Consider the following 27124-nt stretch of genomic DNA (forward strand, 5'->3'; position numbering starts at 1 on the left):
TCCTGACCTCTTGGACATTAACGAGTCCCTGGCTCTTTTCTCAAGGCTAAGGGTATTAATCCTGTTGGCCCAGTCAAATTCCAACAGTGTCACGGCTGTGTTCCATCCCAGGAAGGGCTGCATGTCAGTCCTGGGTGCAGGGATCCCTGATTCGAATAGGGATCCTTCAGGACAAAAGACACTCTATGAACGTAAGTCCATGTACTGTATTCCAAAGCTTGGCCCCTTCATGCCTGGGCCACCCCTGCGTATAAGCAGTGTGGAGGGTTCTTTTCCCTGGGGGCTCTCAAGCACAAGTCTCTCATTGTCCTTCCCCCTGCCTGGTTTATCTCTCCCCCATCCAAGGTCCATCTTCCCAGCAGAGTCAGGGCGATTCTCTCTGGAGTCGGTAAGAGTGACTGAGTGGGGCTCTCTGCCCTCTAGAGGAAGGGGCCTCCCATTCTCTGCTGCCTGAGACAAGTGATGTTAAAGACCTCACTGGCATTGGCTGGTCCCGCAGCTGATCAGCTCTTCCTTCGAACAGGGCTGGACCCTAAATCCTCCTCCAGGCGAAGGGTGTACAGCACCAATCAGATTGCCAGCCACGAGCCTTTCAAGAGGGTCCCCACAGCCAGCGATCCGAGCGCAGCCCTGGGGAAGAATCCCCTTCGCAAAGCCCACATACAGGATCTGCAGCAGCTCAGCCCGGAGCCACAGCCATGGTTAGCGGATTTCCAGGTAAGGGCCGGTGGTGGGTCTCGACGGTGGGATATACCAGCAGGGGCCTCACCAGGGTATCCTCGCACTGCTGCCCCTTATGCCAGCGCAGCGTGGGCCTCGCTTTCTAGCTCGGAGAGACTCTTTCAGGAGCACATGGCAGTGTCACTGCCCGCAGGTCCTGTTACATGGTGTAGTTCCTGTCTGACGTGCCATTTTCTTACACTGGAGCCTGGAGATCCAGGAGTTACAATGTGACTCCCCATCCCCAGTGTCTCCAGCACAGAAGCTGCAGGGTAAGAGCCTTTCCTACCCTTTTCCCCCCTGGACCTAGCAGAGCAGTCTCAGGGCCACCGCAGTTCCCCTGGACACTCTGGCATCCCTGTACTGTGGCCACATAGGGCCAGGTTTTCAAATGCACTCAGATCGGCTGGGAACCAGTAGCCCGATTTTTGAATGATCTCAGCGTGCTGGGTGCATGGTGAGTGGAAGGAGCAGAGCAGATTAAAAACTTCCCCAAGGTACAAACTTTGCCTTGTCTTTGAACAGTATGCAGCCACCACCAAGCATTTTAAACAAAGAACAGGGAAAGAGACCACTTGGAGACATCTTCCCCCAAAATATCTCCCCAAGCTCTACACCCCCTTTCCTGGGGAAGGCTTGATAATAATCCTCACCAATTGGTACAGGTGACACAGACCCAAACCCTTGGATCTTAAGAACAATGAAAAATCAATCAGGTTCTTAAAAGAAGAATTTTAATTAAAGAAAAGGTAAAAGAATCACCTCTGTAAAATCAGGATGGTAAATACCTTACAGGGTAATCAGATTCTAAACATAGAGAATCCCTCTAGGCAAAACCTTAAGTTACAAAAAGACACAAAAACAGGAATATACATTCCCTCCAGCACAGCTTATTTTACCAGCCATTAAACAAAAGAAAATCTAACACATTTTCTAGCTAGATTACTTACTAATTTAACAGGAGTTGGAAGGCTTGCATTTCTGATCTGTTCCCGGCAAAAGCATCACACAGACAGACAGAACCCATGTTTCCCCCTCTCCAGATTTGAAAGTATCTTGTCCCCTCATTGGTCATTTTGGGTCAGGTGCCAGTGAGGTTACCTTAGCTTCTTAATCCTATACAGGTGAAAGGATTTTGCCTCTGCCCGGGAGGGATTTTATAGCACTGTATACAGAAAGGTGGTTACCCTTCCCTTTATATTTATGACACACCACCCCAGAGCTGGGGCTTCCAGCATTGCTCCCAGGCCCCAGTGCAACCTCTGGGGTGTAGGATGCTCTTCAGTGCGCCATGTCCAATGCCTCCTCTCCCAAGGCCCTGTCTCCAAACCAACGGCTATAGTCACACAGTGCTCTCCTGCCCCCCTTAAAAACACGCTCAGGTGACTATGCCCACAAAGTCAGGTGCAGGGGCAGCCTTGCGGTGGCAGGCAAAGCTCCCAGGTTCGAGGGGCTCAGACCTGGGGCGCACTTGTGCACGCATGCGCATTTTGTGCTGCAACGTGGTGCCAAGGAGAAAACTTTTCTGCCAGAAATAAAGGCCAGCAGATAGAAAAAGCCTGTCCAGATTTCCAGTGGGGGCACACGATGGGCCCACTACTTCTTTTCATAGCCTGGGCTCACGTGTTGTGTCGGCATCTCTACTGTCTCCTTCATCAGAGGGGCCTGAACTTTGTTTGTTTGATCCTAGTTATACCCTTGAATTCTTCTTGGGTTCATATTTCACTGGAGTTTGGCCAAATGATCTAAACCCTTCAGATCTGTAGCAGTGCCTGCGTGCCTCACAGCAGAACACAAAGTTAATCTTGATGCAAACCCCCTGTTAATACAACACCGGGTCCAAGGAAATGAAAGATAGGGTACAAAAGGAGCTGGAGAGGAAAGTCTGCCCCAAGCAAGTTTCCAGAGAGATTTTGCTTTAATTCACAGCTCTTTCTTTTCACATAGACACAACAGGCAACGTTATCCCCAGAATGAGTTTGCATCAATGTCCCAATAATTCTGACCACTCCCACACCTTAAGAACCGTGGGTCCAATTCATTCCCTGGTGGTACTTCATTGGGCCAGAGAGATTCAGGTGTGCCTGAACTCCACCCACTGCACCTGAGGCAGGGGACAGAGGTGGCTTTGTCAAATTTTTGCTCCCCCACTATCCCAGAGACAGCTGGAAGATAATTCAGCCCCTGGTGCAAGCTAGAGCAGCCTCCAAGCGGCTCTAACTTGTGCCAGCTGGAACAGCTTCCTAGTGCTTGTGGGCCCCTAGGGCCACCCATGCTCCAGGGATAGTGCCTTTTTACAAGAGAAGGCCAGGAATATGCTGGGAATGCTGAGTGGGAAGGGTCCAAAATTCAGCCCACAAGAAGGCTGCTCGCTTCCCTTCTGAGGTCCTTATAAACTGAAATGAAAAGGTGAGGTTAGCTGAAAGGGTGATTTCCGTGGTTTGCGGTGAATCAGAGGCATTCAGTCCCCTTTGACCCTGATATCAGCATGGCGATTTTCAGGCAAGGGGCTGGAATGGCTCACTCTGCTTTTTGACATGACTGAGACGGTCTCCTTCGAGATCAGTGTCTGCAGCAAGCCTGGGCAGACCAGAACATGAACAGCTGCTGCTGCATCCCCGTTCCCATGACAACCCTGAACAGGGTATCCGAGGTCTTCGATAGGCTTCTTATCTGCCACAAGGTTACAGAGATTGTCAGGGAAGGGAGCGGGGAAGGAAAAATGGGGTGACGGAGGGCTGTGAAAGAGAGACAATAAGAGAGTGGAGGGAAGAGACGAGTAGAACACAGGGGAGAGGAATTAGTCCCGCAGGGGTAGGGGGAGATGTTGGGTGCTGGTCTGTGGAACATCACAAAGTCCAGGCGTTTCTAAGGGATGGTTCATTACAGACGTGCCAGGGTGGATGTTTCATTCCTTCTGTGCTGTAGGGCTGGAGAGGTATTTGTGTCCTTCCCCCATTCGGTGTCTGCACCGTTAGGGTCGGCCAGGCCCCAGTCTCTGTGCATTGTGGGGGATGATGGTGTTTAGAAGACGACAAGGAGAAACCGGCCCTCATCAGAACACAGCCGGGGGTTAGATGTGTGTGTTCTGCTTGGTTTTACATTGCTGCCTGTTTTACGGCATCTCTCACACTGTGAGAGCCACCTAGGGCTGCAGATTGGACATGGGGGGGCGGGGGGGAGGGAAGCTTGACATTTTCGGAGACGTGGACGCAGAGCTCTTCCCCCCTCCCGCCCATACCCACACCGCAACTGGAAAGGAAAGGTCAGCGCGCCAAGATGAATGGTTTAAACTCCCAGACGCTTCCCTGATCTCCAAGGAGAAAGGCTCAGGCGGGGAAAGCGCGAGCGGAAACATGGGGCTGGGGATGCGGAAATGTGCCGGCAGTAGCTTCCACAGAGAGACTTTCCACTGAGCTCACCTCAGATGCTTCCTTGCTTAGGCTCTACCTCCTTAGGGGCATTTTCAGGGATCAAGAGACGCCAAACTCAGCTGAGAACAAGGGGGAGGGAGTGTCCCTTCATCGCAGGTCTCCCTACATGGGGCTGGCATGGCTTAGACAAGTCAGTGAGCCCTCCTCCGAGGGCTGGGGCAGTACTAGAGGGATGTTTATGGGAAAGAAGCAAGTAGTGGGCAGGGACTCAAGAGGCCCAGTGCGGGGGAAAGGGAATTCCCTCTGACCCAGACAGAGCGGGCTCTGGACAATCGAGGAGCGGTGGGGAGCTGGAAATGAGTTTGGTTATCTGCATCCAATCCACAGGAGACAGGTCCGTCATCCAAAATCCACCCTCCAAACTGCTCTGTCCTCACTCCCCTCCATTCTTGTGGGCAGTTTTAGAAGAGAGCCAAGGGTTGAATGGGTTATGGAAACTGAATGCCCCACCCAACCCCTAGAGAGGGCCCTGCCAGGTCAGGACAGAGGTATTTGCACCAGAGGCCAGGGCAAAGCTTGCCACTGCCATGCTGAGCTTGGTCTGTGAGTAATCAGAGGATATTGGCCTTCAGGGCATCTTTCTGCAACACTAGGATTTCTGTTTCTCTCCTGCTCCCAGGGACATAGTGTCCATACAGAGACCAGCCTTAGAGATGCTGGACAAAGGTATGAATGCTGCTGTCTAAGGCCTAGTCTGTACTAGAAAATTAAATCAGCTTACCTATGTTGCTCAGAGGCATGAAAAATCCCCCTCTCCCGGGAGGGGCATAGTTAAGCCAACCTAGCCCCCCAGCATAGACAGCGCTAGGTCAATGGAAGAATTCTTCTGCCAACCTACCTACTGCCTCTCGGGGAGGTGGAGCATCTACCCTGGGAGGAGAACCCCTCCCGTCTGCGTAGGTAGAGTCTACACTGAAGCGCTGACACAGGGATCTGTTTCGCTCCCTTTCTGTCCACCCCCAAGGGACTATTTTAAGGAGGAGGAACACGCTGCTCAGTTTTCCCTTCGTAACTAAGTCACTGGGCCCCAGCCTGCCTATTTCGTCCTTCTCTTAATTTCCATGTGAAGTCATTAAAAGAGCTGGACTGTGGAAATTCACATTGATCCTTCCACTGGTCAGGGGAAGGCGCTCCCTTGATGACTCATTCCAGCCTCAAAGGGAATGCATCTGGGGCATGCACTGAGAAATAAATCCCAGTCGGTTGTCAGGGAAACTTTGCGGGGTGGTGGTGGTGGTGAAACACTTGTGTTCAGTAAACAGATGCCGTTTCCCATGTCGGGGTTTTGCATGTCTGACAAGCCAATAAGATAGCTGGGTCAGGAAGGGAATGGGTCAAACACAGGTGGGTGGGTGGTAGGATCTCGCCTTCCTATCGATCCATCCATTTCTTACACAAACCTCTTCTTTCCAGCGGTCTGTCGCCATACACACCCCTCTAACAGTTGTTGTGCCCGTCTCTTTCCTAACAAGACTCCCACCCATTGTCCATGCCCATCTCTCCCACTCTGACCTTTCCCTGTTCACAGCCTTTCACCGCCAGCCCCTACGTCGCCACCACACGGATACGAGGCACCGGCGCCAGGAGGCCCTCTCTGCTGCAGCAGAGCTGCATGTCGTTTTGTCAGGACGTGGACGCTCCCCAGCCATGGGATGGCCTCCAGCACATGGCTCCAGGCAGGTGCCTGGGTCAGCCGGAGACCAGCTCTGTCCTGAGATCCTCCTCGGGCAGCCGGAGCCCTGGGGATCAAGGTAAGTGACATCCAGCAGGTTGCTATGAAGAGCACTCTAACCAGTCTGTCTGTGCACCTCCCGCCATAGCACCTTGCAGCCTGTATTGGTAAATTAGGAAACGTTGGTCAAATCGTAAAGAGGCCAGTGGCAAAACTGCTGCCCCAACATGCCCCCTCCTGGCTGAATATGGAATTGCACCACTTCTTGCCTCAGTTCCCCCTCCCTTTCTTTTGGCCTACTCCAGCCAGAAGAGGGTCCTAGCCCTTCAGCCAGCCCATTTTACAGAGTCTAGCCCCTTTTGGGACCACAGTATCCTTGACTAAAGTCCAGCAGAAATGTAAACAAAACAAACCTTCAGCCCGGCTGGGCTCAGCTGGCCTTCTCCTCTTCACAAGTATGTCTCATCCTCTACCGTTTGCCCCTATGCCTTGTCCAGGCTCCTGGGCATTCAACAACCCCACTGTCTGGGCTGACAAACTCAGGGCTTCAGGCAGTTTCCAGTTACTTAAGGCCCTGGTCTCCAAGTAGGCTTCCAGCTCACCCCTGGAGTAGCTGCTCCGCTCTGTTTCCTCAGGCTGCTTCCCAGAGAGAGGGTCTCCTCTCTCCCGCTGGGCATTCCCAGGCCCCAGCGCTTTATGAGGGAAAACAAAATCCCAGCAAAAACAACCCCAGCTCCCCTCCAGCTGGGCTTTATCCCTAATCAGGCTTGGCGCCGCCTCCTGGTGCCCGCAGCCTGGTTAACTGGCTTCTCAAGCCCATATTACCCCTTTCACAGCATGTGTGGGGTAAACCAAACTTTGTTTCACTCACTGGACCAGATCCGCAGCTGTAATAATTCCACTGACCGTTGATGGAGCCATGCCAATATACCCCAGCCAGCCCACCATTTCCGTTGTAACCCTGTTCTTGGGAGCCCAGCATTGTGTGGGTTCCAGAGAGATGGCCCGAGAAAGGGGATGACAGCGTGGGAGGCCGTCTGTGGCGTGGCCATTTTATCAGGGGTGTCGTAGACTCCCAGGGCGGTGTGTTTGTTGGCAGTGATCTCCAGGTTGCCAGTCCTCCAGGATTGTCCTGGGGAGGCTCCAGGAATGGGAGTAATCTTTAATTAAAGATCATATTGTGCGATAAAAACTCCAGGAATATGTCCAACCAAAATTGGCAACTCTGACACCAGGGAGGTGGATGAAAGGTGTGTCACTGTTCCCATTAAAGGTTGGTGACACCTTTTACATTTGTTCTCCAGGAACAGCAGTTTATTTTAAAGCACCCGATGAGCGTCAATCACCCTTGGCAATGTTCTGGCCCCTTTCTGCATCTCCAAGTATCCCAGCATGCATTGCAAAGCGGCTAATGCTCCCCCATGAACGGCCAGGCCTACAACTGCACTTGGCCTGATGCAGCCCCGTGGGGGCTGTACACTGCAACCCTCAACCGCTCTCCTCTTTTGCAGTCTGCAAAGACGCCCGGTCACTTGTATGAAGATGGAACATTGCATGCTGGGATAGGTAGTTTCCAGGAGAGACATCCCCCTCCTTCATGTTGTTAATTATTACTTATTGTTTTGCACTTAGGGTGGCCAACTTTCTAACAGCACAAAACCAAACACCCTCGCCCCACCCCTTCCCTGAGTCCCCGCCCACCTCTCACTACATTCCCCCTCCCTTGGTGGCTCGCTCTCCCCGGCCCTCCCTCACTTTTACTGGGTGGGGGCAGGGGTTTGGGGTGCAGGAGGGGGTGAGGGCACCGGCCGGGGATGCGGGCTCTGGGGTGGGGCTAGGGATGAGGGATTTGGGGTGCAAGAGGGGGTTTCAGGCTGGGGGGTGGGACCGAGGGATTCGGAGTGTGGAAGGGGGCTGCAGATTGAGGCAGGGGGTTTGGGTGCAGGAGGGGGTACGGGCTCTGGGCTGGGGGTGCGGGCATGCATGGTTTTGGGTGCAGGAGGAGGCTCTGGGTTGAGGGGGGCTCTGGGTTGCGGGGGGCTCAGTGCTGGGGCAGGATGTTGGGGCTCGGGGTCAGGGCGCGGGCTTACCTCAGGTGGCTCCCAGTCAGCAGCGCAGCAGGAGTAAGGCAGGCTCCCTGCCTGTCATAGCACCACGCTGCACCACGGAAGTGGCCAGTAGCAAGTCCGGCTCCTAGGCAGGGGGGCCAGGAGGCTCTGCGCGCTGCTTTTGCCCGCAGGCACTGCCCCTCCCCCCCCCCCCGCTCCCACTGGCCGGGTTCCCAGCCCATGGGAGTGCAGAGCCGGTGCTTGGGGCTGGGGCAGCGTGCGGAGCCCCTCAACCCTCCCGCCTAGGAGCTGGACCTGCTGGCTGCTTCTGGGGCGTAGCACAGTGCCAGGACATGTAGGGACTAGTCTGCCTTAGCCCTGCTGCACTGCCAACCGGACTTTTAATGGCACGGTCAGTGATGCTGACTGTAGCCACCAGAGTCAGTTTTCAACCTGGCGTGCTGGTCAAAAACCGGACACCCTGGCAACCCTATTTGCACTGCCATCGTGTCTTTCATCCAAGGATCAAAAAGTGCTTTACAAACACGAATGAAGACTCATAAAGACCTGGGAAAATGGTATAATCCCCATTTAACACTGGGGGAAACTGAGGCACCAAGCAGTTAGGTCACTTGCCCAACATCACACCGTGAGTCATTTGCTGTCAGATACAAAATACAGGAACCCACTGACATCAGTGGGTGTAAATGGGAGCAGAATTTGACCCAAAGTGTCCTGACAGTCAATCCTGTGTTCTAACTCCTACTCTGGCATGTTGTCAAAGTAGCCCTCATTTGGGAAGCTCCTTGGCACACCAGTGACAGCAGAGGATGGGAGGTGGCCTTGCCCTTCACTGTGATGCTAATTCATTATGTGCCTGTTGCTTGCCTGCAGAATCTGCCCAGCACCCTTCCTTTGCCTTTGAAACAGAGACTTCGTCAGACTGCGATCCCCAAGAGCTTGATCTCAGCTCCACCACGTGGTCCCCGCGCTCCCCCAGGGCCATCTGCAAGGCAGTGGTGAAGGGGTTAAGGAGTAATGAGCCTGTCCAGTGGGAAATCACCTTTGACATCCGGCCCCTGTTCCAAGACAGAGAGAGCTGTGAGAACGGCGAAGGGGATCTGTGGAACGAGACCTTCCACCACTTGGCGGCAAAGTCCATCATCCGGGATTTCGAGCAGCTGGCCGAGAAGGAATGTGAAATCGAACACGGTAATGCCGGCGTCCTTGCCAGCCAGCCTCAGTGAGAATGGAGGGCCAGATTCCCAGAGCTGGTGTAAACCACTGCAGCTGCAGTAGCCTCAATTATACCACGTCAATTTACGGCAGCTGGGGATGTGGCCCTCAGTGTTATCACATGTTAACTCAAGGTCACATGGTGAAGATGCACTGTGGCCACGTGTTGATGCTCCATGTGATGATCTGAGGAGAGTCTCCCAAAGCTGGCCTCATGCCCTCTGCGCTTTTCTCCAGCTCACCTAATTGCTCATTAAATATCCCTGCTGCATGTTAGCACGCTCCTTCTCCTCGCCCTCTCACCGTCTCCCACACTCCCCTGCTTCCCACATAGGGCGGCTAGTTATATTTTTAGAGGGTTAGTCACGTTGAGTCGTGAGCCCAAATCAAATGCTTTTTAGGCCTTTTGAGAACCAAAACACAACACCTGCTGTTCAGCCCCCTCCGCCATGGAGTCCCAATTCTCAGGGCCTGGCTTTGAATGGAACATCAAACGGTTCCATTCAAAGAAGGATCCAGAAGTTTAGGCTCTACTAGGAAATCTAGCCCTGATTATCACTCCTTGCGGAGCTGTTTGGACATGTCTCTGAACAAGTCTGTGAATTAGCCAAACCTCCTGGGCTGGGGATCTCTTGATCACAAGTCCCCTTGTCATATTTCTGCTATTTCCCAGTTCTGGCACAGACAGAAGTGCAGAGAACTGTTTGTTCCCCTCTTTGAATGTCACTGTTTCTGCCTCCAGTCCTGGCCCAGAAGTGCAAAGGCTTCTGCCATGAAAATGAATGGGCTGGGAAAGGAAAACTGAGCTGGGAAAGGAAACTGACAGGTTTGAGCCTGTTCGGCTGCGGATTGATTTTCAGGTGTTGCTTCAGTGGCTGGGGAGGGTTATTTTTTCTTTGCCTATTCATCGGTGGGAGTTAGAGAGCCAAATTCTGCTCCGATTCAAACCCATTGAACTCTGGGGACGTCATGGGCACAGAATTGGTCTGAAAACACACTCTCCCAAAGACATATGAACCAAAAAGGCATCATTGGGGTAACTTCCACCAGAGATGAATTCAGCCCTCAGGAGTTAATAAGGAGGCGGCCTTTGGCACTGCGAAACAAGAGACAGTGAGATGGGAGAGAGGGCTGGGGGGACACAGGATTAGGAGCCAGCGTACAATGCTGAGCTCTGCCAGCTAGCAATGTCCTCTACTGTAGGCTGGTAGCATCTCTCCGCTCTTCATCCCTTTCTTGAAGTAACCCAGGGATGAAAATGTCATGGAGAAGTAAAACCAAAGGCATGCATTAAGAAACAAGGAGAGAATTACTAGCCAGCCTTGAAAGGGACACACATGCTGACGAGGAAAGGAGGAGAAGATGCTATTATTTAGATGGGAGCTGGGTATGCATGGACAGCTACTGCAGAATGGATTCTCTGCGGGTGCGCTGGGTTGCAGCTGGGCATGGCATAGTCGCTCCTCTCTCTCTAGCACCCCCTGCTCTTGGTCACTCTGGTCCCGTGATGCTCTGCCTCCTTTCGTGACTCCATCCCCCAACCAGGTCACACTTTAGTCCCATCCCTGCTGGGTATCAGAAAGTCCAACAAATAAAACTTCAGGGTGCTTACAAAAGATTTTCTGCCTCGACTGGAGGCCCTCTGGTCCTCAAACCTGTTTTTGTCTCAAAACTCCTTATCCTGTGTCATCCAGGGCTGCACACCACCTTCCCAGTGATGAGCAGGGGAACCCAGGCCCCCCCATTACACTGGGTTCCAGTCCAGGGGCCCTATAATCAGCTGTCAAAGGCTGCTCTGTCAGACACCATGCTGCTGCCTCCCTGGGCTTGTACCGACTGCAGCTGGTCTCTCCCACTGCCCCCCAAAGTTCACCCTTCTCTCAGGGCCAGGACTCACACAGCTGTCCCCTGGAATCCCCCCAGAAATCCCAAACCAAAAGTACAACTTAACCCAACTTCTGCTCTCCTTGGGCTTAACCTTCCACCCCTCCTCAGTTAAATGCCTCCCAGGGCTCTCTTCCCAGACATCCAGATCCTGCCCTGGTATCAGGACTCATCACCAGAGCTTGCTCCTACTCTTTCCTGGCCTCCTGCCAGACTTGTCTACTCACAAGAGGATCCCAGTGTCAACTCCTCCCCCAGGCTTCCTCCTTGACCCTCCCAGCCTCTCCATGGTTTCGCCCAGTGATACTCAAGATGGTGGCTCACAGGCCACACACCACTCTTTAACGTGTCTCCTGCGGCTCTTTGCAGCCCATGATATTAAAACACCGGGTGCTTTTACTATGTTATTAACCAATTAAGTTATCAACTTGCACTAAGTTATTAACTTATTTGCCGTGAGAATAATATACATGCCTATAAAAAGCAAAATATTTCCCCGTCATACTGTTTAAATCTGACTAGAACGTATAGTAAATGAAACAATGAACTCACATGACTGGGGCTCTTTTGGGCTTATCACTAATTTGACTCCTGAACCACCATGGTCTGAGTATTGCTGCTCTAGTCCCAGAGAGTGATTGCAGAGTTCCTCCCTGCAGCCCCCTTCTAAGCTTAATTTCCCTTCTTTATAGTCACCACCCAGCTCCTTCCCCAGCTGGGCTTCATCTTTAATTAAGCCTGGGCCATCCCTTCCCCCCCACTGCATCCAGGTAGCGTATTAGCCTCTCAGATCCACACTAACCTTTTCATTTCCTGTGTGGGGTACACACCCCATAAGAGGAGCACAGCTGAAGCTGGGTTGGGCTGCTAATTGGAAGCATGTGAGGCTTGACACCTCTAGGCTTGGCCTGTTGACTCAAGTGGGGATGGTTTGTTTCACGGTGGCTTGGTTTGTTGGTGGGCTCAGAGGTGTTTTACGGCAATGCATTGTGGCACATCACTTTCCCGTGGTGCGGTAGGGATGGATACCAAAACATTCAAGGGCTTTCGAAAGGCACTGGTACCAACTGGTGCCAGCCCCAGCAAGCGCTGACTGTGATCCCATCTGTGCTACGGTGGCAAAGAAACATCAGGCAATCCAAAGGGTCCCAGTGCCTCAGATCACTGGGATCCTTGAGTTAAGACCCAATGACTCAACATTAAGGTACAGAAGAGCTGGCAGCTTGACTGAGCACATCGGTCAGAGCTGGCTGTCTCCCTAAAGCTGACTCAGCACTTCCAGACAGCCTGCCTTGCTTCTTGAATACAAGCTGGGATGGGGTCTTTGAGGGCACACAGTGAGAAGGGGTTTCCAAGGCACTAAACCAGAGGAAGGAGGGAGAATGAGCAGCGTAGGGGAATCTAATGGACGGCCCCTCGCACCAAAGCAATCTCTCTCCTTCTTTCCCTAGGCCGTTCCCCTGTTCTCAGCTCTGTCCCACCTGGGAGGAAGCCCCAAACTGGCCGAGTACCTGGAGTGCTTCTCTCTGGGCTGTAATATTGGGCTTACTATCTTTTTTGCTTGACTTCAGCGCTCGGGTGCTGGATGACGGCCCTGGAGTATGCAGTGTCTGGCCCTGGAGAATGGCACTATCTAGTCAGCCACTGAATAGGACTACGGCTTGCAGCAGCCACAGAAATTTCCGCATGCTTCCCCATGCCACTGTGCCTTGATCCTGCCCCAGAGAGACCACAGCTCTGGGAAAAGTGATATGCCAGTCCCCACGGTCAGTTCAGTCCTGGGTGTCTTTGCTGAGAGTGCCAGTGAGGAGGTCAAGGAGTGTAGGTGACTTTTGTGATCTAGGCCCTGGGAGAGGGTCTGAGCCCACAATACTCATGGATCGTAACCTGACATCTCTCACCCAACAGGGGCTGGGAGGCGGTACCAGATAAACGCCGTCCAAACCAGCAAAGTCTGCAATGTCATCAGCAAGTACACGGCCTTTGTCCCGGTGGACCTGAGCACCAGTGGCTACCTGCCAACCGTGGTCGAATATGTCAGTGCAGGTAACAGGACACCAGCACAGCGTCGTTACTAGGCTGGCATGCATCCCACACTCCCTGCTAATTTCCCATTGCATAGGAGTGTGAGGGGCCAGCTTGGGGGTGTCACAGGGGAAACGTGGTTCAGACAGCACCTCAGAGCTTGGGCAGGGGGAAAAAATCAGGCCTCTCAATGTAGGTAACAACAACAAATCCATTCTCTTCTGTGAGCTTCAGGGCAGCTGGGCTCTGGATCTCCAGCTGCTCCTTCAGTGCAGGTCTCCATGGTCTTCATGTGTCCATAGAACTAAGAGGTTCTTAGCCTTGGGCTATGGTTGAGCTCTCCAGCATTGGAGCCCAAGAGTATGTCTGCCCAACTTGGAGGCCAGGGGCTTTCCTCTCCACCACACAGTCCTGACTGACCACAGCCAGCTTGGGGCCTGGAGGTGAAGGAGTCTCTCAGCCTGGGCTGTTCTGAAGGCCCACAGCCTATGACAAAGGGGTCCTTGCAGCAGGAAAGGGGGTGTGCTTGGTTGGTGAGCAAGTAGGGTGACCAGACGGCAACCGTGAAAAATCGGCACAGGGGGTGGGGGATAATAGGCACCTATGTAAGATAAAGCCCCAAATATTGGGACCGTCCCTATAAATCGGGACATCTGGTCACCCTATGAGCAGGAGTGTGACGAATGTACTTCTCTTGGGAGCCTGTGGCCAGTTAGGGGAGTGGTGGGCTCTCAGAGGGCTCCAGGCTCTTAACCACAGAGTGAGTGCCACAGAAGCGGCCTACTGATGAGGAAGGAGTTCCTAGGCCAGACAGGAGTATAGCAGCCAGTCCCAGGGCGAAGGAGGGCGCCATTGCTAGGCCTGGATGCCATGAAGTGACTGATTTCACCCAATTCACTTTATTGTCATTGTGTTTGTCTGTCCCTTGGGAACGGTAATGCTGGGAATTCCCTTTGTTCATGTCAAGGGCCAGCGTCCAAACAAGGTGGCCAGAGGAGCTCAGGCTCAGGAAGCAGAAGGCACCGAGTCTTCTCCGTTGGACTCGGACGCACCCAGTCAACTTGCGGCCAGGATGGAGCAGACGATGGATTTTACAGCATGCGTAAGATTGCAGCCCTTCTGGGGCACAGTACTGTAATCATTGAGTAGAACCCGTGGGTATGATCTTACAAAGGATGGACACTGACACATGCTATGAGCCCTCTCTATTTTTTGCCTCTGGTCAGTTTTCTTCTTCTGGCCCTTTCTTTAGAACTGATGCCTGTTTCTTGAAGGGCAGTAGCAGCAGAGAGTTTAACTCCTGTAAGCAATGACAGCATTTTCAGGATGAAATCCTGACCCTAGTGAAGCCAGTGGGAGTTTTGCCATTTACTGCAATTGGGCCAGGATTTCATCCCAGGAATCTGTAATCAGAGCAGCACCAGACCAACACAAACTGTGAGTTATGATGCCCTGGCTAGCTCCAGGGTAGATGAAGGCAGTCCATCTAGGCTAAATCCCACCTGCTATAGAATTGTCTCTGTCTTTCCTATGGCCAAGATGACCGCTCTTTGGAGAGGAATATACTCAGCTACTGTCATATGAAAGGTCTGATGAGGAACAAAGCATGTGGTCTGGACAGCTAACCATGTTTCTGGCTGGAATCTATCTCTTGAAACAGAAAATAACGAGAAAATAACTTATTCTGAAACTCTCAGATCACGAGAAGTAACTCTTGCTGATGCTCTGAAGTTAACTGGCAGCACAGGGGAGATACGGGTTGCCTTGGGAGGATGAGCACAACAGCTTGGCTACTAAACATTTCTGAGACACTGAAAGTTTTCCATCACCGAGAGCAAGAGAGAGAGGAGGAAATCTCTGGCTAAAAGAGAGAAAAACGCCATTAAAGAAAATTTAAAAAGTCAACCAGGTGCAGGCAATAGCATGTCTGATGATGCTGTAACTTGCTTCCCGTTTTCTTTACGTGTTCAGATAAATCACATTTCTCAAAAACCCACTGGGTTTATTTCAGAGTTTGAGGCTTATAAATTCTAGATTTTTTTCCTGGAATGAATAAAATACAGACTGTCTTGGAATGTGCATTCCTGTAGCACCTTCCATTCCAGCATTCCTGAGCAGTTTCCAAACCTTAAACCACATAGCATTCTGGAAAATGGGATTGTCCCCATTTTACAGAAGAGGAAACTGATGTTTATGACTTGCCCAAGGTCAAATAGTGACTCATTGGTAGAGATGGGAGTAGGAATGACTCCTGCTCTGCTCCAGGTTCTAGGCCACACTCTCTTCCTGGATTAGAGTAGACTAAAATAAAGGTCACGAGAGCCTGATTGATGGATTCAGATCTGCAGAGGGACACAGCAATGTCTGACCCTTTGGGAGCCCCCTTTTAAAAGGCTAAATAGCCTCAGGTGCTCACACCTTTCAGGTCAGTAAGACGGTACAGCCAGCTTCACCGAGACGTGTTAGAATGCATCTTCCGGGGTTGGAATTTCCTCCCCTTCGCCTCTAGAGCTCTGGTTGTCCTAAGCAGAGCTGAGGTCAATTGAAGGAACCCATCAGGAGCCATGAAGAGAAAGTAGATGTGGCGGAGGTGCAGAGGGACTGTGGATGATGAAACAAATAGTGATGGTGACGCAGTGGTGATGGGTGAGCTGGAGGTTGCGGGGGTTGATGGGTTGGGAAGCAGTGATCTCTGTTCAGGATTAGGGTTTGGTAAAGGCGGAAGAGGGGCCCAAGGATGCTGAATGTGGTTGTGATGGGGCGTCTGCCCCACACTGGTGGAGAAAGGGTTAAAAGCAGCCCTGGGGAGGCTGCGCAGGAGACAGCCAATCAGTGAGGGGCTTCAAGGAGCAGCCAATCAGGGCAGAGCAGGCCCAAATATAAAGAGAGCTGCAGGAAGGAGTCAGTTCCCTCCGGGAGCCCAGGGAGAAAGGACTGGGTCCCTGAAGGGCTGAGGGAACTGGCAGCGGGCAGGGCAGGGCAGGGCAGGGCAGGGCAGGGCAGGGCAGGGCAGGGCAGGGCAGCGAAGCGAAGCAAGAGGGAGCTCCAGCCTGACTGGCTGAAAGCCTGGATACAGGGGCAGAGAAGGTGCTAGGGCTATGGGGAAGTGGCCCAGGGAAACGGACAGAGCGTGGCTGCAGCCTAGAGGGTCCCTGGTCAGGACCCGGAGTAATGGGTGGGCCTGGGTCTCCCCACCCACACTTGCCACTGAGGGGAGAGGCCAATGAAGGGCTGCAGTTTGCCACTGAGGGGAGTGGCTAGAACCTTGGGCTGCAGTTGGCCACAGAGGCGAGTGGCTGGACAGAGGACCGCTGCTCCCCCAGAAGGAATGGGGCACAGCTGGAGGGCTGTGTCCTGATCTTGAGGCGACACAGGTCCAGAGCAGAAGTGATGGCAGGCGAGACACCACTGGAGGAGAGCGCTCTGCGAAAAGACTGAGCTAATTTCCAGAATAACCAGCAGGAGGCCCCATGACGGAACCGTTACAGTGCTCAATAGAACGGTCACACTGTGTAATCCTGACATGGCGCTTTCCCTCTCCAAAGCTCAGTGTAGCCACGGCACTGGTTTTGATTGGGAGACTGGTGTCGAAGGTAGCTACATCCTCAGCTAGTGTAAGTCAGCAGAGCTCCATTGAAACCAGTGCTGCTACCCAGTGTGTGCCAGCGGAAGGTCTGGCCAAGCCATGGCAACCAGGAGGAGGAGGGAGATGGTACAGTGTGTGGTGCCCAGGGTGAGGAACAAGCTGGCAGACAGGCAGTGCTGGCGGTTATGGAGGAGGATGGTCACGCCTAGGGCGAGGGGGCCGGTTGTGACCCTCACTCCAAGGCCAGGGTGATGCTGACATGTGGCAATGATGTGGAGAAGGGTGATGTGACCATTGTGCTTCTGCTGTTGCAGATGAGAACAGCCTGTCGCCCGGCAGCGCACCTGCCTCTTCCGGCTGGGAGCGCTACAGTGTCCCGGAAGGTAAGAGCAAGACATGCACAGGGTTTCTCAAGGTCGCCATGGCACCACTTCCTCCGACTGAGGTTTCAAGTTGAGCTGAAAAGTTTTTAAACCTGTCGGATCGGAGTTCGGGGTTCTGTGCTTCTCCTGCCACAGCTGGTCACGGCCAATGGCAGGGCAACATCTTTCTGCGCTGAGCCAGGGGTTGTGAACCTCCAGTTGTTAGAGAGAGCTCAGGTGCGGGCAGCTCCGTGCCTGAGGAAACGATTTTCAGCTATTGTGTTTTAAAATGTATTGCTGGTAAATCTGGTGCCTGCCCCTGACTTTGGCTGGTGATTTGGGCTCTTAACTGAATTATTTAGAAGTACTTTGGCCAACGTATTTTTTAAACACTGGTGCCTAAAATTAGAGACCTAAATCCATATTTAGGCAGCGAAATCAGTACTCTGGTTTCTAGAGGTGCTAAACCCTCAGCATCTCCCAGACAGCCTTTTTTGAATGGTGGATAAGTCTCATTATCTCCGTTAGACACATGGGGACACAGAGGCAGAGAGAGATGAAGTAACTTGTCTAAGGTCACAAAGCAATTTAGTATCCAAGCCAGGAGCCCAGCCTCCAGCCAGTGGTCCCTGAAATCTCTGATTAACTCTTCCTTGACGCCAGATGTTTCCTTACTTCAGCCTTGGCTCTGTGTTTCTCTCCAGCTTCGCTGCAGAGTCCGTCTGCTTCCTCTGCTCACTCCCAGAAGTCTATCGATACCCTTTTTTCTGCCAGGTAAGGTGCAGCAGAGAATTCTCTGACTCAATGAGACCTCCTGACCCCAGGGTGGAGTATTCCATTGCTCAGTGTTTTCTCCTGGGTGTGGGTTTGACAAAAGGGGCCCACACGAGGGAAAGCCTGTCAGCTGTTTGGGGGTGTGTCCACATCAGGCAGATGGGCAGCTGGTTACACTGTGGAAAGGGGGTTTGGTAACGGGAATTTTGCTCTGCAGCCCACTCTTGCTTTGATACCATGACACTCGTTGGCTGGTGTACTGGGCCAGGCAGACAGCTTGTGAGCCAGGCTTAGTGACAATTAGCCAACACATTGAGCCTGACGATCAGCAAACAGCCAACCAAACTGCCTCTTTTTTATTCTTTATTTTAAATGTATCGTGCAAATTTGGTGCTTGTAAAGGGAAGTACTGGGCCAGAGTCTCTCTGTGCCAGCGATGCAGCCTGTTGAAATCTGGTGTCACCGCGAGGAGGATTTGGTCTGTGTAGGTTCTAGTCTAGACACTGCCATCACATGGCAGCAGCAAATGAAGCTTCTTCAGATTGCCCCACCAGGGCTCCCTAACTCTGACTTGGAAGGACCACCAGGGAGGGGAGTTCAGGCTTGGTCAGTGGCCTGGGTCTCTCTGCTGAGAGGGGTGAGTAGTGCCAAGTGTGGGGTGGACACCTGCCCACAGATCCCCAAATTCATGTCACGTTGGCCCGTGACCAGCCAAAAGATAGGAACATTTTGCAGTTGCTATTTAGCTAGGCTGGATTTGAACCAGGGACTTCGCGATTAAAGACTCTAGACTACTACCATGCCCCTGAGCCATCCAGGGAGGGGAAGGTGGGTATAGCGCCACGTCATCTGGTATGGAGAAATTTTGCAAGTCTAGGCCTCTTGAAATCCAAGGGGACAGAGGCTCCTAAGTCACGTAGGCATTTTTGACCCCAAAAAATATCCTTCTAAATTTTTCCCTCTTCTAAGGACTTCAAGAGAGGAGGGATCAAGGCAAAATACCCCCTCTCTTCCCCACCTACCTACAGACTCCTCACACTCTCTTTTGGCTACCTCCCTGACTCCTGGCCTTGAAAACCCCTGTCAGAGTCCCTGAGTCACATGGTTCCTCCGGAAAGTGACAGGAAAAGGATCAGGACTCAGGGGTCCCATGTTTTTGACAAGCTGAAGCATTAGCTTCTGGGCCACTCAGAAATGATGGTCCTCAGAGCATCCCCTCCCAGTCTGATCTTTTGGAGAGTCTAACAGGAGATGTTCCTGGATGGAATTTGCATTCCTATGGGCATATGCTAGCTTGAGGAGACTTATGTGTGCGGAGTGGGGAGAATTTCCAATACCAGAGGCCAGGCTACATTACAGTCTAGCGCAGAAGAGAAAGGGGAGAGGTGGTTGTGTCTATTGTATGGGAAGCCAGTTGAATTGATGTCTCGCAGCCAGACCGAGCATATGTATCTCTGACAGCTGCGTTACCGCATGACTTAGTGTAGGGTGCTGTGTGTCAGTTACTGGGAATGCTGAAAGGTGATTGATTAGTGGGAGGCAATGAGTCCGAGAGGCAAGTATGTAAATGCCTTCTTTGTTACGTCTGTCCTGATGCAGATTGACCCTTCATAAAACAAGACTGCTGACTCGAGCAGCCAAAGGTTTCATGAGTAAATCCCCAAGTCGGATGAATGAACCCAGCTCCGACAGCAGCAATGAAAACATTGACTACCTACCCCTGGTAAGCAACCAAACCAGACCTTAGGCTCATATAACTGGGATGACGGGAGGTGGCGGGGGCTCTGAAAGCATTTGCTCAAGCTCTTCTCTCTTCTGGCATATCACCATGCACGCACACACCCCCCACACATGGGTTAGCTTGAGTTCTGATCAGCGGGCCCCCAACTCCCATCCCAAAATCCCCCAGTAGGTGAAGCTGGAAAACTTCCCAAAACTGGTAGGGGCAGAAGAGGCCAAAGCAGAGACCACTGCACTGGGTGGAAAGGGGTAAAATGTGGCCCAGCTGGGGCCACCTCTCCCTCCCCCAGCAACCTTTTGGACCCTGAACTGTGGAGAGGAATCCCCCCCCTACTTTGGGGGCATGAGGGCCCAGGTGGTGCCTCTCCTGTCAATCTGGAGCCCTGGGCGCAAATGGGGTGGACTCTTGGTGGGCAGGTTGCTCCAAAGCCCTGGCTGTGCACAGAGAATGCGCTCTTCCCCAGGGCCTTACCTCAGCGCCTCCCTAAGGAAGTGTTATCCCTCTCCACAGGTGTCTCTGCAGTTGGCCTGCGGTGCCTTCCTGCTGAACCCAGCGTTCTGCCACGCAATCAGCATTCCCATGGAGAAGCTGAAGTGGACGTCTCCATTCACCTGCCACCGGATGGCTCTGAGCCCCTCCGCCAGCTCCTACAACGCTAAGAAGTCAGGCCTGCCTCGAGAACCCAAGAGCCCTGGAGGCAGCTGGCAGCTGCTGGCACCGAACGATGTTCCCAGAGAGAGCTTCTCAGACAGAGACTTCACTCCCAATGCAACGCTGAACGGCTATGGTGAGAGTACGGGAGACACAGGCCGGCCTCGCCACTTCTCTGGCAGCGCAGTGGAAAGCCTGTCAAAGGCCCTGAAAGCTGAGAACGAACTCTCACCCCCTGCCATCACCATCCGCCGCTTCTCCTCCCCTGAGAGCACCCAGTCCCCTCGGGAGCCGCAGAGCGACAGCGGCAGAGGCTCCGAGTTGGACAGCTCCGAGTTGCAGTCCCTGCTCTTTGACATTGAGCTGCATCAGTGGGCTGAGCCGGAGGGGATGCTGTGGGCCACAGCAGTCGCCCTGGCCTGGCTGGAGCACAGCTCAGCCTCCTACTTCATCGAGTGGGAGCTGGTGGCTGCCAAGGCCAGCATGTGGCTGAATGAGCAGGAGTTCCCGGAGGGCCGCAGCCCAGGGACCGTCAAGGCTGCAGCCCGGCAGCTGTTTGTTTTGCTCAGGCACTGGGACGAAAACCTTGAGTTCAACTTGTTGTGCTACAACCCCAACAATGTGTAGGAAGGGGGAGTGCGAAAGGGGGGAGTCAGGCAGTCATCTGAGAGAGCTCCTGGGGTACAGGGACTGGTCCTTAAAGAAACACAGTCTAATGGCTAAGCTCTACCACTACAGTGCCATGCTATGTACCTTTATTAGAACAAGCCTTTCTGCGGGCCAGAAAATAACCAAGGTCATTCAAACCCCAGCACTAAACAATCATTATTCTTGTTGTTTAAGCAGGGTATGATTCACCTGTAGCACTCACTGCTGCAGGATGTTATTACGGCCAATATCTAAACGAAAGGATTATTCAGTTCTGTGACTAGGAATAGCATCTCCAGGTACACAGGATACTGGGCACCTTCCCTTCAGGCTGGGTGTCATCTGATCCCCCGCACCAGTCCCAGAAAGAGAATCCCAAATCTTCATTCAACCCTCCCACGCTTTGCCATCCAGCCAAGCCATTCCCCTTTCCCCCAGTCCCCATCAATCCTGCGTTCATCTTTTCACACAGAGCATTTCCAGCTGTGATTCATCGTTCCCCGGCCTCCATCTAGACTGCGTTATCGTGAAGATTAACATGTGTCTCGTCTCAGGAATTTGTGTTCGAGCAGCCACTCTGCCTCATGGGTCAAGGTTATTGGAAATCCAGACTGCGGCCAAGCAGCTTAAGATGGAACAGCAACACTGGGGATGGCGAAAACCATGGAATGAATTGCCAGGTCCTCCCAGATCACTCATTCTCTACAGTTGTGGATTTGGACTGGGATTTTCAAAAGGAGCCTACAGGCTATAAACATCCAGATCCTATTGTAATCCCAACTGGGTGTATACCTCCCTTAGGCATCTTTGGATATTCTGGTCTTGGTTCCAGGGACAGTCTGTCAGCTGTGAACCAACCTGTAAATGTGCCCTAGAATCTTTTGCATGCAGAGCGGGGGTAGGCCGGGGCCAGACTGCATAGCCAGCAAGCAGCCGGAGGAATGCAGGAGGTGGATTAAAGCAAATCTATTCCCCAGGCACTTTCAGGCACAGCGTAGCAGAGCTAGTAGAATGCACCTTGGATTAGAGATGTTAAAGCTTTTCAGTCCCCATCAGTGCATTGAGTACATTCCCAGGAGGCTGTCCTTCTAGAGGGAGAGGCTGTATCAGTGATTTAGACTATTACATTTGATCTGAACCAGAAGGTCTGGCCAACGGTCCTGCGTTATATCTACGTTTTCAAGCCCATGCCACTTTGCCCAGTGGCTTTGAAGCTTGTGTTCTTACACTTAGATTTTTCTGACCCTCATGCAAAACAGTCTGCTGTCCCACTGAAAGTGTCTGCTAGCCGTGCTTGTGGCTCAGGGGTTTGGTGGAGCTCGCTTGCCGTTGACTTTTTCCCCCCTTTCCCCGGCAGACCGAGTGCCACTTTCTTGTGCCCACTGCAGACTTGTTGCATGACCTTTCATCATAGCTCCCCTCTCATAACGCCCCTCTTGAGCGTATGGGCAAAGCTAAGCGCTGCCCAGCATTTGTCTCTTGCCTGTCTTTTGAACTGCTTGGATTCCATCCTCCTTCATTGAGCCTTGCTGCTGAATTTGTTTCCATTCTCGCAGTGCTGTGTTTTGACTTGACTGCCATACCCCAGCTCAGCATATGACAGGCAGCATCTGTGACAGCTGATAGCAAATTGTATTGACAGACCCTTTTTTGAGTGTAATTACTCAGCAGGAACCATTCTGAATCAGTTATTCATAGTGGAAGGCAACTTTAATCCAGAGACTTCAGTTCTCAGCAGCATCACCAGAACCGGTCCCATTAACTCTTGTTAATGCCACTTTGGCTGACAATTGTCAGAAGCATATTAATTAAATGAAATACATTACAACCTCCTTAGTTCAGAATAGATTGAAAATTAAAGACCGGATTCTGCCCGCGGGCCCAGCGATAGGACTCACTGAAATCAATGGGTGTTTGGACACACGTATCCAAGGGCAGAATGTGACCCATGACCAATCAGCGCAACTTGCTTGCCCTAATAAATGTGCAAACAACTGTGGCTGTCTCATCGGTGGGGACAGATGGTGAATGCATCCTCATCCCATGCAGGGAAGTGGGTGATGCCCTAACATCAGGGCGTCTCCTGCGTTCAAATTTTAGGCTGCCATTCAGGAAAACATCCCTATTCAGGACAACGCTTAAGCATGTGTTTAGGTCCCACTGAAGTCAACAGAACATAAGCACCTACTTCTCTATATCTGGCCCATAGCCATTAGCTGCTCCCTGGCTACAGAGAGTTGGAGGTCTTGGGTGAAAGAAAGCTAAAGATTTGAGGTTGATGGGTGAGGAATGGAGCTGGTTGAAATTTATCGACCCAGACACTTTCCGCTGGAAAACCTGGTTTAGTTGAAGTTGACATTTTGGAGGGATAATGTTGATTTCAATGAATTTTGGTGATTTTTTTTTTCCTGACAGGAAAATTCTAAAAATAATTTAGTTTCAGCTTCAAATTTTGTTTTATTTTTGGTCCCAGGAAACTGACCAATTTCACTTTCCCTTTTCAGTTTTTGGTTCTTCTGCCCCCCCCCCTCCAATTTTTATCCGTCCCCCTTTTTTTCCATTGGAAGAAGGCAGGAGAGGTAAAAAGAATGTGAGAAAATGAGCTTTGTTTTGCAGCTGGAAATAATTAGAAAGCAGAAAGTGGGGCTTTCCCCCACTTCCTGTTGAAACCAAACCTTTCATTTGGAAATTTCCCATGGGAAATGGCCATTTTTCAACCCAGACATACTCAGTGGGCATTTGTTGCAAGAAAGCTGCTGGTTTCTGACCAGTTCTTGTGAGAACAGCTTGCAGGGGGTCTGAGCTGCTTTTGTCACTAGAGCAGGTTACAAGAAACTCCCCATCCCTATTGCTGTCAAATCCAGGACAATTATGTCTTGTCCACTCAGGCAGTGGGAGTGTGTTCCAGTTCCAAACCTTTCCAGGGTCTTTCCTGGTCATGTTTCAAACGAGTCTCTGAACCTGCTGGAATCCCACGCATGATCAGAAGGGCACCACCAGCCCAAGCATTACAGCAACCACCCTTGTGTCATTGGGTGATGTTTCTACTTCATCAAATGGGAGTGTCACATTCCCTTCCAGGCAGGTCAGCTGCTCCTCGTCTCAAGTACCATATCATGGAAGACAGCAAACTGAAGCTTACACATACAGCTAAGTGTTAGCCTGTTCCTTAACCATCTGGCCCTGTGATGTGGTATCAGTGTGCAAGGGCCCGGTTCCAGGCCATGTGATGTTAGTCTGAGTGTCTTTTGGTAGGTGGCATGACCTGACCTGTTTGTGAAGTGTTTTTGCAATGTCCTGTCCTCTCACCTCATGCCCCTATTCCCCTTCGCCGGCCCCAAGGCTCTGCTTTGTAAATACCGGAAGCATAAATCAATGCAAAACACCCCACAGTGTCTCCTTTGTACCATAGGGGAGAACCTGGCTCTCTCAGCAGACCTAGTGAAGCTAGTGGGTAAGTGAGGCCCAGACTAGAGGCCCTGAGTGGTACAGCCACACAGGCTGTGCACATGTGAAATGCAAAGGCGCTTAGGAGATGCATAGACCTGATGCACAGGTCCTGGGGTGGTGTCACGACAGCTCTGTCTACAATGCTGCAGGAGCTTATTTCTATGCATTCAGGTCACTTTAGATGCTTCCAGGTTATGGGCTTTTCATGATCCTTTAAACCAGCTTTGCAGTTAGAGGCTTTGCAGGAACTTAATATGTGAGTCACATTCTAATTGCTCATTTTACACAGCTCAAGACCTCCACAGCGCATACAGACCTTGGAGGTGTAACCTCGCCAATCACCAGAATCCTCTTGATGCAAAACTATGGCCTGGGACATAGCATTCAGAATCTCCCAAGAGAATGCAAGCCTTGCTAACGGCAGCTAGAAACATGGCTGACGTATCCTATTGCACAGGGTGTGTTTGCTACAGCGTAGGAAGAACCATGGCCTGTTCAGAACAAAACAGTGAAACATGCACCTTCTGGAGCATGTTATGTAACAGCAGCGGCGTACGGTAACATAGGAACAGCCTTGATAAGCGTGGTTAGTGTGTCTTGGCTTTGCCCCGCAGCAGTTCTGGGAACTAATGCATCATGCCTGCGACTTTTGGCCCCACATAACTTGATGTTTATTGGCAGCCCTGAGAGGATAACAGCAGGCACTCCCACTGCTCTGTTCTCAGAGATGCTAGCAGTCTCGAACTGTCAGCTCAGCAGTTTTCAATCCATATGCCATCATTCAGAGGTCATTAACCCCAAGGGAAGGGGACCTTGAATTCAGCGCTCAGATAAGATATTATTTGCGGGTAATTAGGTGGGGTTTTTTTAAACCTACCCGCAAAACCTACCTCTCTCTTGCCTTTTTTCCAACCCCCCACTCACCACACACACCGGCACACACACCCACTTCTGGGCTGTTACTACAAAGATATTAGCAAAGCCTTGAATCAGCTTCACCATTGGGCCATGTATGGGGGACTTGACCCAGACCTCACCTTCACGGATTGACAATTAACCAAGCTGGTTCCAATCAGTTCTCCGAAAAAAAGACACTGAATCAGTGGAGATTTGAACCACTGCCCTTATGCAGCTTCCTACAGCTTTAAGACTCAGTTCTGGTGACTTGAAACGACCTGCAGACATCTGAATGTTTCCCCTTTACAGGTTCCTTAAGGCAAAAGGCTCACAATTCGACCATCTAATGTCTAACTTTGGTATCAAACCTTCATACCAAGGTACCAACACAATAGCTTTAGCGTGGACAGGATACGCTGTGGCCCTAGCTGTTGATTGTACATGTTGGGTGTGTTAAGGATAGCACTTCTCGTGGACGCTCAAGTGAATGTTTAAATCCTGCATCACTTAATCCCTCACTGACTGCTGCCATGAAGTCCCATAGCACAGCCGCTGGGTTTGCTGTAGGTTGCCTGGGCTGGCCACCAGAGGGTGACTTCATTTCACAGTCACCAAGATACTGCTTTCTATTTGGCTGTTAATAACAAGGTAAAGCATTAAAGGCATGACTCTCATCCTTAGCGTCTGGGCCGCTCTGCAGGTCAGAACCTTAGAGCAGTATATGTCATGCTCTCCCCTGCAGCACCAAGGCCCAGCTCTGTAGATAAGCCAGCTCCCTCTACCCTGACGTCTGTTCAGCAGCGAAAGATCCTCCTGGATGAACTGTCTCTGGATGACAGGGTTAGCAGTATGATTCGTGCTTTCCCTGAATCTTTTACCTGACCCTTGGCATACAGTTGGCTGGCTGATTTCTACTTCCCATGTTGCAAATCCTTTTATCCAGTGTAAAAACCCATGACCATGCTGAAATACTTCACATTTAGCCAATGCTAAGGGCACCAGAGCCTTGACAAACACTATCTCAGCCTCACAGTCCCCTGTAAGAGGGGTAAGGATGATGATCTCCATTTTACAGATGGAGAAACTGAGGCACAGAGGTTAAGTGACTTGCCTATGGTCACCTGAAAAGCCTGTGGCAGAGCCAGGAATAGAACCTGGGAGTCATGACTCCCAGCCTCCCTGCTCTAAACACTAGCAACACTGCCTCACACACTGTAAGACAAGGTTGCAGTTCTCCAACCACCCTGTTGTCATCTGATCTTGGATTCAGTCCCTGGTGCCAGGGATGCATTGACCCCACACCTGTGCTCAAGTCAGAGTTCTCTATCGCTGTACTGGTGCTGGTGAAGTGTGTGGTGTAATTTAGCTGTCAATTTAACTGGGTGGCTTCATGCAGTCTGCTGTGGTTCGAGTGACATGGCTGGCGATTGTCCTCCGGATCCTCAAGTGCCTATGGACGTGACCTCACGCTCTCGCATACAAAGTGACTGTCGTCCCGTGACATTGTCCCGCTCATTGAAGACCTGTTGCCTTGCGCTCACTTTCCTGATATATAGCAACATCGCCTCGTTCAGTGAGCTTTGATTTTCATGTTGGGGGGGGAGGGAAGGGAGGGAGGGGGAAATGCAGTGTTTCTGCTTCCGGCCTGTGGTTCAGGTTCCAGTTCGTTTGTCACTGGTGTAATCTCATTGATTGGGGTCTGTCATTCTGCAGTGTTCAAAATGTCTCTGGGTGAGACAGCGAAGGTCTGTCGGCTGGTTCCTCGTGGCAGTTGCATTTTCTGTTACAGAAGCATGGTTATCCCAGTAAATCAAGGTTTGTTTGAACAGCCCAGCGCCCTCCTGAGTGCTTTGTTTCGCTGTGCTTGCCCCCCCCCCCAGTTCTACGGGATACCATCCTGTCCCCAGAGCCTCTCATTTAGAGCTGCTTGAATGGTTATCATTGAAAAGGGGGGGGAGAGTTGAATGAAAAATGGATTTGCCAAGGAAATGAACCT

The 27124-nt window shown here is 51.7% G+C and overlaps 1 protein-coding gene and 1 long non-coding RNA gene across 3 annotated transcripts in view; one reads left to right on the top strand and one right to left on the bottom strand.

Moving 5' to 3' along the window:
* Window positions 1-26691, top strand: part of VWA5B1 (von Willebrand factor A domain containing 5B1) — a 75437-nt gene extending 48746 nt beyond the window's left edge. For both annotated transcript variants that reach the window (XM_074975130.1, XM_074975129.1), the window contains 9 exons: window positions 524-717; window positions 5683-5905; window positions 8769-9086; window positions 12903-13040; window positions 13987-14121; window positions 16920-16988; window positions 17672-17741; window positions 19341-19464; window positions 19993-26691. In XM_074975130.1, the coding sequence (XP_074831231.1) occupies window positions 524-717; window positions 5683-5905; window positions 8769-9086; window positions 12903-13040; window positions 13987-14121; window positions 16920-16988; window positions 17672-17741; window positions 19341-19464; window positions 19993-20760 (2039 nt within the window). In that variant the 3' untranslated portion in view covers window positions 20761-26691. The remainder of the gene's footprint in view (window positions 1-523; window positions 718-5682; window positions 5906-8768; window positions 9087-12902; window positions 13041-13986; window positions 14122-16919; window positions 16989-17671; window positions 17742-19340; window positions 19465-19992) is intronic.
* Window positions 1-27124, bottom strand: part of LOC142000688 (uncharacterized) — a 107188-nt gene that overhangs the window by 20315 nt on the left and 59749 nt on the right. The window lies entirely within an intron of this gene.

The sequence above is a fragment of the Natator depressus genome, chromosome 18 (genome assembly GCF_965152275.1).
Source record: "Natator depressus isolate rNatDep1 chromosome 18, rNatDep2.hap1, whole genome shotgun sequence".
Taxonomy (NCBI): Eukaryota; Metazoa; Chordata; order Testudines; family Cheloniidae; genus Natator; species Natator depressus.